Consider the following 12,562-nt stretch of genomic DNA (forward strand, 5'->3'; position numbering starts at 1 on the left):
TGGTTTAAGAAGCAGTTGAGAAAGAAGTTGGGTTGGGTTTAGAAAGAAGTCAGGATTGGATCAGTGGGGAAAAGGGTACTCTAGCTGTTAAAGGGAAGGTGGTTTTGGGAGGAATTGGAAAGAGCAGTGAGTAGAGGAGTAGCTTTTATACTAGATGCAAACCAGATGCACACAGGTAAATAGAGAAAATGTTTTGTCTTTCTACCAATAGCCAGTGCAATTTCTTTGCTCAAAACCCTCCAGTTAACTTTCTGTCAGGCTTAAAATAAAATCTTGGCCTCTAGCTACATTGGTGGCCACATCACCTACCTCTTTACTCCTCCCTCAAGTGCACGTTAGCCGTGTCGTCCTGTGTGCTCTGTGTTGTTTTAACACATAAAGCACTTGTTTTTCTTCTTGATGCATCCTCAAGGCTCATTCCCTCGTTTCATTCAGGTCTCTGCTTAAACTTCATGTGCTCAGAGAAGATTGACCTGACTACTCTACCAAAGATATCACCCTTCTGTGGCTTTATTTTTCTTCATAGCACTTATTGTCTCTGTTTTCTTTTGAATAAAAGCTTCATGAGAGAAGAGGCTTCTATTTTGTTCACTGTTGTATCCACAACGCCTAGAATAGTGCATGGCACATAGGAGGCTCACAGTAAATTTATGGAATGAATGAGTGATTAAATTGTGAATATGAATATCTTATTAGAATTTATCTGTCTATTTTTGTCTTTCAGGTTGGGAAGGTCCACCTCCACCTAGAGGCTGTGAAGTTTTTGTAGGAAAAATACCTCGTGATATGTATGAAGATGAGTTAGTTCCTGTATTTGAAAGAGCTGGGAAGATATATGAATTTCGACTTATGATGGAGTTTAGTGGTGAAAATCGAGGCTATGCTTTTGTGATGTACACTACAAAAGAAGAAGCCCAGTTAGCCATCAGAATTCTTAATAATTATGAGATTCGACCAGGGAAGTTTATTGGTGTGTGTGTAAGCTTGGATAATTGCAGATTATTTATTGGAGCTATTCCCAAGGAAAAGAAGAAAGAAGAAATTTTGGATGAAATGAAGAAAGTTACAGAAGGAGTTGTAGATGTCATTGTTTATCCAAGTGCAACTGATAAGACCAAAAATCGAGGTTTTGCATTTGTTGAATATGAATCTCACAGAGCTGCTGCTATGGCTAGGAGGAAACTAATTCCAGGTAAACTTATCCTTTTAAAGGTTATTTTTTCATACTAAACTTGTTATAAATATGGAAGAATGACAGTATCTCATAGATCAAGATATGAATATATGTAATGCCTTTAAAGAGGAATAAAGATTGTTTGAGTAAGGAAGTAACGTAAATCAAATGATTCTGAAAGACAAGAAGTAGTTCCTATAAAATGAGTCATTATTTATAGTAATTTACTGATTTACTGAATGTATATACTTTTTCTGAGCTGTTAATCATAGTTTGAAAAATCCAAAGGATAGTACCTAATTCTTCTAATAAAAGTCTATCTTTGAAGTATATTTGTTCTGTTGACTCTTAAAATTAACTCTACCATAAGTTCTGGCTAGGTTTACCTTAGTAAAAACTTTCGTATGAGTAGGAAACTATTGCTTAACCAAATATATTGATATGTATTTGAGTTTCTGCTTCTTTGCAGAAACAGTGTTCTTAACAGTTTTTGACTTTTATTTGTTTTAATTATCTTCAGATGAATTTATTCTTTTTTACAGGAACATTCCAACTGTGGGGCCATACCATTCAGGTAGATTGGGCTGACCCAGAGAAAGAGGTTGATGAGGAAACCATGCAGAGAGTTAAAGTTCTCTATGTAAGAAATTTAATGATCTCAACTACAGAGGAAGCAATTAAAGCAGAATTCAATAAATTCAAACCTGGTGCAGTTGAACGAGTAAAGAAACTTAGAGATTATGCTTTTGTTCACTTTTTCAACCGAGAAGATGCAGTGACTGCTATGTCTGTTATGAATGGAAAATGCATTGATGGAGCAAGTATTGAGGTAACACTGGCAAAACCAGTAAATAAAGAAAACACTTGGAGACAGCATCTTAACGGTCAGATTAGCCCCAATTCTGAAAACCTGATTGTGTTTGCTAACAAAGAAGAGAGCCATCCAAAAACTGTAGGCAAGCCCCCAACTCTTCCAGCTCGTCTCAATGGTCAGCATAGCCCAAGCCCCCCTGAAATTGAAAGATGCACTTATCCATTTTTTCCTGGAACAAAGCTTACTCCAATTAGTATGTATTCTTTAAAATCCAGTCATTTCAATTCTGCAGTAATGCATTTGGATTATTACTGCAACAAAAATAATTGGGCACCACCAGAATATTATTTATATTCAACAACAAGTCAAGATGGGAAAGTACTCTTGGTGTATAAAATCGTTATTCCTGCTATTGCAAATGGATCCCAGAGTTACTTCATGCCAGACAAACTCTGTACTACATTAGAAGATGCAAAGGAACTGGCAGCCCAGTTTACATTACTTCATTTGGGTAAGTTTAAAAATACTTTAGATAATACTGTAGAATATGAAATTAGGAAATATTATTATAGATTATATATAAATTTACTTATTTTGAACTCAACATTAGTGTAAATATTTAACATACATTTTACCTCAATTTTATGAATTCATGGTAAATTTGGTTGAGATTTTTCTCTTGTATAATCTTCCTATATTAAGCTTTTTAAATGTTACTTAGGGGAAAATTTGATTTTGATTTACTTTAGAGTTCATGATCCTGTTTCATTAATTTATTGTTTTTGTAATGACTAATCCTCATTTGGAATAATAATTTCTATATGTGTTACAAGATTTGTTATTTAAACCAATTTATGAAAATGTCCCTGCATCTTTGGTGAAGTCTAGACGATAATCTTTTTTGGGGTCAGGGATACAGAGTTGGTAAAATCAGAGGCATTTCAGATGGGTCGTGTGTAGACACAGCCTTATGCTCACCAATCTGGAAATTTGTTATTATTACTCATGAAAGACAAAAAGCATCATTCAGAGATGTTTATGACCATTCTCTTCTTTAATTTCATGCTTTAAAAAAAAGTAAGTTTCTCTAAAGGATTTGAGGGATAATTAAGAAAGGCTTTGGGCCATATGGTAACTAAATATTTGTCATTGTGAAGGAAGAGATGTACTATCATTCTGATGTTTTCCTACTGCCTGTTTTTTACTATTATGTTAGCCCTCTCCCTGCCCCCCCCATTTTTCTATTTTTTAATGCAGTTATAGATTTCAGTTGGTGATTACTTTGTGCCCAAAATATTTATTAGAAGAATAGTAGGTTCTTGAAAATCAACAATAAAGAAGAAAGGTCTCTTGTTAAGGATTGTAATTGTTTCTTGATTATATTTGTCAAACTCTTAGCTTAAAATTGATTTGTTATATGGTTGCATAACCATACTACTGAAGCTTATATCTATTTAAAATTGATATTCTCAAATTTTTTAAGAGAAGACAGTCAAAAAGGAAAAACATTGACAAAAGGGAGAGTAATTTTTATACATTGTGTAGACTTGCTTATCCATCATGGTATTATGAATAGTTTTAGGAGATTCTGATTTGGAGAGCTCGTCAGAATTTTGGGGCTAAAGGTAGGGTTCCCCTCAAAGAAACTTTTCAGTAGTGTCCTCAATTATTAGTTTGGAAATATTTGGCAGTTTTATAATCATCTAAGTTAATAAATTCTTAGATAGGGTTTTCATTAATGCACAAAATAGAAGCCTTCCATTTTTCTTTTAATAAAGATAATATAAGTTAAAAATAAAATTAAGTGGGTAGCAAATTATTCAAATTAGGGTTCTGAGAGAAAAATGGGTCAAGTTATTCTTTTGGAGTGAAATATATATAGGTAATTAGTTGCTGAGCAAGATTTTCCCAGGGTACTTGTGTCTGATCTAATGTGATAATGCTGAAACATTTTTTTTTTCCTATCCCCACTTATTTCTTTTACAAATTTAACTTAAATTTCCAAGATTCTTAAAGCATAGTCTTCTTTGTTTATTTTATGTCAGTTTTTCTGTTTAGACATGGTTTGACTATCTGGTTATCCCATAAAGAAGATCAGATGTTATGTGGAACCAGAGGTTTTTCATCAGCTTTTAATTCCATTATTAAGATGTTTTTTACTTGAGTCTTTGGGCCATGGTTAATGCATACTGACCTGTAGTTCCCAAAGAAAACCCCTGTTCAGGTACAGTGTTCTCCACTTGATTATGTTAATTAGGAATAAAATTCATTTCAGTAAATGAAATTTTTAGAGGGCACAGGCAGTCTGCTTTAGTCTCTATTTCAGATTTTATCAACCTTACATCAAAGGTGCTTATAATAAAAAATTGAACAGTTCATGTTTTATATGTTTTCTCAGTTTCTATTCACCATCAGAGAGAGGAGCTAAGATCCAAATATAAGCCAAAAATTTCAGTTAAACACTAGGGCCTGTTTGGATGCAGTATACAAAGCCTTAGGCCTTATTATAGACAGTAACACAAAAATCCTTACTGTGATTGACTAGAAATATGAGTGAAGGTTGAGTTAGAGACAACTGAGGAGAAAGAGAGAGAATTCGGGGAAGTGGATGAGTTAGGGATCAGGGGTCTAGGAATCTTTGATCAGAAAACAAGTGTCAGGCCTTCAGAGATCATTAAGTAGGGGCAGGAGCCATAGACAACCAGGAAGTTTCATGTTGCCACATGGCAGGTTAAGAATAAATTGAATATTGTTGTAGCAATGTTCTGGCTTGCTTTTTCCTTCTGTTAACATTGGAGCCTCTGGGCTCTAAAGAGTTGTTGCCTTTTTAGGTGCAATTTCCTTTAGATAAAAGTTGCGGTGTTTCATTGGATGGTTCAGGGTCGAGATCAGTTGGTGGTAGTGGTGTGTTCTTAGAGGGGAAGGACTAGTGTGTTATTGATATCCTGCTAAATATTTACATGTTTCAAGCATTGAATTTTTCTGAGGTGTCTTGAGAGGTTGGTTCCCAGAGTCCCTCTAGTGTAGTTCATTAAGTATTAAATAATCTTTTGGCTCTATTGTTTTGGGATTACCTTGCCCATTTTTGAAATTTGGAAAATAAGAGAGAAAAAAATTTGACCTTATTTAGTTAAATGACTATCATTGGTGTTAATAGGAAAATAGAAGTTTTTTTAAGGGATAACAGGCACCTAAATGAGTACTAGAAATCAGAGAATTTACTTCTGGTGACCATTTAGTCCTCTTACCAGAATCCCAGAAGTTCTTGGTATACAGTACCTTAAAATCAATTTTTAAAATATTTTGGGGTGTTTTGGTCCCATTTAAAGTGAGCTCTATTTTAAGCAAAATACCCCTATCAGAAGAAAAGCTGAAAGCTGGGGTTAATGCCAAAATTGAACCCTCATTTTTTTTACTTCGAAGTTAGAGACTATGTTTACTTTCATAATGTCGTAGAATAACTTCCCTAACCTCATTGGGAACTATCACCCAACCAGTAGGATAAGAAGTGTATCACCTGGTTGTATTTAGAAACGTGTAATAAGACGGATTCTCAGTGGGTTTAATGGGTAGAATACAGACTTGGGGGCTAGGAGATAGAGTCTATACTAAATATTTGATGTGTGGAGACATCTTGGGTCATTCAATATCACATCTTTTTAAGTAAGCCTTTTCTATTTCATAATTTTGTACTTGTTTAATAATGGATCAGATGATCAGTGTGAATAATCCTGCTTTTCCTAAAACTTTGCCTCTGTTTTGAATCCGTGCCTTCCAATATTGCCACTGCTTTCCTCTGGAGGATTCTTCACCACCTGGGAGTGAAATAAGCAAAATCAAGGAGACAGAGGAAAGTCCTGAGTTATAGTTTTGAAGAAGAAAGTCCTGGAGAATATTTACTGGAAGGAGGGAGGTAGCCTCAGTGTGTGTTGATAATTCACCTTGTTAAATAATTTATTAACAAATAATTGTAGGCAAGGCATTTCTTTTCTCATTTCTATGTTTGTGTAATACTGATGCAAGTGGTAGTTTTTCACTTGTGTGACCACCTAAAGCTTTAAAACGGGTGAAGAACCTCTGTCACAAACCAGCTTGTGCCATCGGTTTAATTTCATCTGACTTGTGCACTGTTATTTTGGTCATGACAGATGAAGTTTAATTAAAATGTTCTTTCTTGAGCACTTTGAATCTTTTTTGAATGCCTTTCCTGTGCTAAGTGTACTTTCCTAAGCAATTGGGAGCTAACGATAAATAGAACATTGTTTTTGCTCTTAAGGAGTTACAGTCTACTGAAGAAGGCAGAGACAAACTCTATGCATAGGTTATTTTGGGAGTACAAAAGAAGGCACACCTCTGCCTGATCTGAGTTGTAAGTCTAGAGTGTGTGGGCAGAGAGGGGTACAACATGAGCAAACACCTAGTAGAAAAATAGCATGGTGGTTGGTTAATGGCAAACAGTTCTATATAGTGTTGGCTTTGGTGATTTCAGTCAGATTTTAAGAATTAGAAATTGAAAAGCTGTGGACTTGAGTTATTTGAAATTTCATCAGTCCTGCTTTTTAAAACTTTGCAAGTCTCTTTTTAGTACAACTGTGTTAATTGTACTTGCTTTTCCTCTGAGCAAGTAATCTTTTTCTAGATGAATCCATCCTGATTTGTGTGGATCATTTTAAAATGTGTGAATGTTTATCTTTTTAATTATCTTCTGTACTTTCTTTTTTCAATATTCATTTTGTGGCTGAGTTGCATATTATTTCTCATATTTGACTTTGTAATGACATACATCATTAGACTCTAATTTTTTCTGGTCTTTGAGAGGCAAAATATTTAGCATATATATATTCTAAGCATGATGGCCATTATGTTTGCTATCGCTTTAATATCATTTAAATTATTAGGTTTTGTTTTTTGTTATCACTGTAACTTGGTTGAAAGTTATGAAATAGAAGACACTGCAGGATGAAGGTATACTATTCTGAAACTTTTTAATGAGAAAAATAATTGATGCTTTTTTTCTTATGAGCTATCATTTCCAGGTTGATGGGCAGAAATGCAAAAATAAAATTTCAGTCTAAAAAAATTGCCAATAAACTGCTTTGTAACAAAGAGAAACCATCTCCAGTTTTTTTTTCTAAATTTAAGAAATAATTTTAGGAGACACTTTGGGTAGCTATAATATAATGGTTGTATTATAATGAAATTTATTATTATAAATAATTAGAAGAAAAATAATAACTTTTAGAAAGTTATTCTTTCCTTTCCAGTTTTAATTGCAGATCTAACTTTGATGATATTTCAAACTGATATTTTAAAGAACAAAAATAATTTGCTGAATTTGCTTTAAAATTCACCTAGTTAAATAAGAAGTAGGATCAGTATTAACATTTTATACATTTGTTTTCATATGACCAAGTGGTGAGATGAAAATTCCATTAACTCAACTATGTGTCTTTGACCCTTAGGGCCCAGTGCTCATGAAAATGTATTTCTATTCCTTTTGAAACTTACTATTTTTTTCTGGAAGACCATCATCTGGTATTACTCATAATTCTTATCTTACTAACATTTGTATTAATGGACCATCATTTTTATGGAGTTAGTACTGTGAGAGAAACAGCTTATAATCAAGTAAAAGTACAAGAATCTGTAGTCTCAGCCACCAGTGAATTGTGACCTTGGAATGACAAGTGAATCATTTACTCTTTGTGGACCTCCATGCCTTCACCTCTAAAATATCATGGTTTTACTTGGTGAGCTCTAAGGACTCCTTTATCCCCCAAATTATGGTTTTGTTTAAAATATGGTCAGAAATCTTAGGAATGACCAAAAGTAATACTTGACATATTTTTTATGTCTACCGAGATACATATTTGAGTTCAAATAGTTTAAAACCAAGAGTTGCTTTTGCAAGAATTACCAGTTTAATATCCTTTCTTTTATACAATTCGAAGCTTATATCTGTCTGTTTCACAGCAGAACAACTGGATAAAAAAATGAAGGATTCAGTCAGTCACGTATTTTATTTGCACGATGACAAGTAATTGTTTTTTGATTATTTCCTTACCTGAATTTGTCAATTAATTATAATCAAAACCAAGATTTTATAAAACAAGTTAATTACTTAAAAGTTTGGAAATTAGTTTTCTTTTTGTAACAGAGATTCTAGGAAAATAATGATGTGTGTTAAAACATATCATGTGACCAGTATTTGTTTCATAGTTATTAACTGGCTGATGTGATCATGTGATTTCATTTATTTTATACATTTATTTTATCATGCTTGATCCTTTATCTTATAATTTCTTAGTATCTTTGGTTGATACCTTCCTAAAATACTTGTTCTAATACATTAGTTTTAACAATAGTACTGCTTTATTAATTTGTAAATTTAACATCTGATTTTGTCATTTAATATTTTAAAAAATAATAGTTTGTAAATTTCCCCACTTCTATCGAATACCACAATAAATTTTGCATATAGGTTCCATTCTTAGATGTCAGCAGCAATTCATAATTTTGCCACATGGTGTCGCCTAAATATATTTTTTAATGTGTCTTTAAAAGGAATTTCAATGGTATATAGATTTTCTCTTCTCTATGGCTTACTTATTTTTTTTGGGTTTAGAATCAGTAAAAACTGTGTGAGAAGGTGTACTTCGTCTTAAGCCTATCATGCCGTTATTTCTGCTTCCTTTTTAATATCTAGTGAACAATAATTGCTTATGCTATAACAATATAATTTAATGAATGGATTAGTAGTAAATGGAGATAGGAAAATGGTTTTACTTTAATGAATTTATTCAAGTGATCATCTGCGCTTTTAACCACTTTAAAATTATTGTCAATGGCTTCCAGGCCTTTTGGTTAAGATTGAATGTAGTATCTACTCTTATTAGTTAATTTCAGATGTATCGTCTATCCTAGAGCAATTCATCCTCTATGCTAGGGTAATAGATCCTCTATCCAAGACCTGATAGTGCATTACCTCCAAGAATGTGCACTTCCCTCTGCGCGTTCAAAACAAAAGAAAACAAAATAAAAAACATTAGCCTGCTAAACTAATTAGAAGTTGTATATCACCAGAATATTAATAACTGCTTGGATTTTCTTGTTCCTTAAATTTGTAGTATTTGTTAAAGATATATTAGTTACTTGTGGGCCATTATTTTTCTCATAGTAAGTGATATTTGAGCCATAAAAATGGCCTGTATATGGATTTTTATATATATGCAACAGTATATTTTAAGAAAATGACTTACTTGGCTAACTAAATGCCTTCCTGCATTGCTTTGACTCAGTAAATATAATCTGTATACCACACTGATAATGATTTCTACTGTAATTATATCTATAACTTTAGGTTAGAAAGTAACATATATAGGAATGCAATCATCAGAAAACATCAATTTGTTGTAATTGTATTGCCTGATAATTTGGTAAGTGTACTCTGAAACCCCTCTTTTGTTGTGTGTTTAAACAGTATAGCTTGATTTTTATACATAAATTAATTCAAGGGATTGACACTTGAATAAATAAAAAAATGTAAACTAAGATGGATAACTCCAGCTTCTTTTATACGGTAGACGTCTATGGTGACCTTTACTTCACTTTTTTTTTTTTTACGCATTTTGATTTTCTTTCATTATGTTTTCTAAGGTAGTTATTACTAGATTACTAGAGATACTTTACTTTCTTTTTTTTTGCAATCCTGTTTTTGTGTGTGTATTTTTGTAAGACTGCAAGCCCATTAGATCTTAATTTTTTTCTTGTTACATTTGCTTCCACAATACGTGTTCCGTTCTGCCTGTTTACTGGCCAGATTATGGGGTAAACAAATAAATTTGCAGCATGTGTGCCATATATGTGTATGACTTTTCGTTTCTTCCACTGCTATGTTAATTTTTGTTCCAAGGGTCACCAGATCTTTAATTGTGGGTTTATGAAAGTATTGGATTATTTTCGGCGCAGAATTTACAAGGTTCCAAGTAAGCTATTATGAATCTTTGGAAAGCAGGTTTAAAATTGTATTCTGCACTGTAAAGTTATAATTTTTATCAAAGGCAAAAAATAAATAATTCAAGCAGGGAAATGTTTACTAATTTAAATGTCTCACCTGTATGTATTATGTGTCTACATATGTTTCCTTGAGAGATCACAAATCCGGTTTCCTTAAGTGATAAAGAATCCCTTGAAAGATTTCTTGGTATGAAATTTAGGTGTATCAAGTAGTATAGAAATAGTGATGATACCAAAGCATTGGTATCATCTTAAGAATACCTTAAGAACTAGAGGAAAAGAGGAGATACTAAGCAAGATAGGATTACTTACCCTATGAAAGCTTCTGAGGGGGATTTTTAAATATGATGAGATAGCCATGGTTGTTTTCCCTTCTTCTTTATTTCTTAAATTTTTTCCCTATTATTTACTTAGTAGTAGACTTAAGATTTTTAAGTTCTTGTATTGAAATGCACATAGGATATCTGTGCCTCTTCTTTTTGCAATCATCTGCTCATTTATGCATCAGCTTTTTTTGAAATCTCACTTTTCTTGATTTTAAAAGATCTTTACACTTTTATTTATTGTTTATTTATTTTTATTTATTATAGTTTATGCTACAAGCAAGGAGTTGCTGCATTAGTGAACATGGCTTGGGGAGGGGTATGGACAGGCTTTTTCATCAATCCTCTCATGCCTCGTAAAGTAGGTTGGTGATGTCAGGTACTCTTTCATTTGAATTGGTAAATAGGGGTATTATTTCATTGTCTTTAGATTTTATCTGAATTTTCAGGTAATGATTTTTATTTTCAGTTCTTTCAATCTGATATTCTATTTTGAGAGTTTTTCTATAACAAGAAAAATTTTTCTAGTTAACTCCCAAATATTTATATTTAGATATGAGGTATGAATAAATTGAAACTAATCCCAAATATAATTGCCTTATTTAATTATATTTATTTATTTATCCTGGGATGATCTTTAGATAAGTGGTTCATCAGTGCAGGGAGTTTACAAACATTCTAAAGCCCTATTATAAAACCCAATTGAGGAAAAGATGGAAAGATGTTCAACTTCCCCTCATCTCAGTTGCTTACTGGGGAGCGATGGCATTGTCTCATATTGATGGAGCATGCTGACCTAAGTAGAATATTAATCTTCCCTCTGTCTTTCTCTGTCTTTATTACTGGTAATGGATGGGTTATTCACTTTCGTCTTTCATCCCTGCCTCATTCCATGAAAGATAATGAGGTGACTTATTAAAAATATGTAAAATACACAAGGATTCAAATTTTAAGTTGAAGGAATTGAGGCAATGGGAAATGACGAGTAGGTAAATAAAGCCACACAAAACTAAACAATATACTATTGAAGGATGTGTCAATATATGGCAAAACCATAAAGAAAAGCAAGGGAATGATTAACACTTAAAAACTAGGACCATGATTACTTTAAGGGTTAGAAGGAGAAATTAGAGAGGTTGCAAGAAAGACTTCTAAGGTATTGATAATTTTCTATTTCTAAACCTGGGTGCATGTTTTTATTTTTTAAATTATGTAAGCTGTACATCTATATTTTCTACATTCCTCTGTTTATATAACAATTTTGTAATTAAATAAATAAGCTGGCAAGGAATGAAAGGCAGCCAGCCAGCCAAGAGTAAGAGCTTGAATTATTTTGTCAAAACCAGAATTTTGAGTCATTCTACTCTGGAAATTTCTCAAATTAATATAATTCAAGGCAAAATAGAAAAGTTATGTAACATCTGGAACAATAATTTTATTCTGTTTACACTCTAGCTGGAATGTTTTGTTTGCTTTTAGGCACCAGGGTTTAATTAAACCTTGACAACTAGAGAGGACTTGGAAACTCTGTAATATGAAGGACAGTGAACAACTGAAGTATTTGGGGCTGTGTAGTCTGTAAATACTAATATTTACTGGGGGAATATGATTGTTCTCTTCAAATATTTGAAGAACTGGCGCATGGAAGGCTGAGTTTAATATGAAGCTCCAGGGGTTGGAGTTAAGTCTGATAGAGGGAAATTTCAGGGAGATAGATTATGATTTAATATAACCCAGAACCATGTAAGCTTTTAAGCTACTAAAAGCTCTGAATTCCTCAGTTAAAAAAGAAAAAAAACCTTTAATTTTTTTACATTTATTTTAAATCTGTTTATGTTAAATAAATGTAAGGAGGAAGGAAGGATTCTTTACTAGACTATTGTAACTCAGAATTATCTTCCTTAACAACACTTGGAGTATATTAGATTTGCTAATGTAAGCCCTCTAAAAAATTTACCTTTTGCCAACTTTGATTTAAGAAAGTTTGTTTTTGGCATCCATATTCTTCTCATCTGAATAACGATTTTGTTTTATTATTCATCCCTTTAGGCTTTCCCTTCTCGTTTTGTTAACTGGCAGCTGGCTGATTGTTAATCTTTGTTAATATGTATGTTCATTCAGTAGATACTTATTGAACACTGTTTTGTTTAAAAGTCCTGAGGATCGCTGTAGTGAGTCAGACACAGTTGCTGCCTTCATAGAGTTTTACGTTCTACTGAGGGAGACAGTTACTCA

General features: G+C 32.8%; 1 protein-coding gene across 2 annotated transcripts in view; it reads left to right on the forward strand.

The window, feature by feature from the left end:
- Nucleotides 1-12,562, forward strand: part of RBM46 (RNA binding motif protein 46) — a 47,466-nt gene that overhangs the window by 14,452 nt on the left and 20,452 nt on the right. For both annotated transcript variants that reach the window (XM_058549781.1, XM_058549780.1), the window contains exons 3-4: nucleotides 725-1,192; nucleotides 1,717-2,499. In XM_058549781.1, the coding sequence (XP_058405764.1) occupies nucleotides 725-1,192; nucleotides 1,717-2,499 (1,251 nt within the window). The remainder of the gene's footprint in view (nucleotides 1-724; nucleotides 1,193-1,716; nucleotides 2,500-12,562) is intronic.

Source organism: Diceros bicornis, chromosome 11, assembly GCF_020826845.1.
Source record: "Diceros bicornis minor isolate mBicDic1 chromosome 11, mDicBic1.mat.cur, whole genome shotgun sequence".
NCBI lineage: Eukaryota > Metazoa > Chordata > Mammalia > Perissodactyla > Rhinocerotidae > Diceros > Diceros bicornis.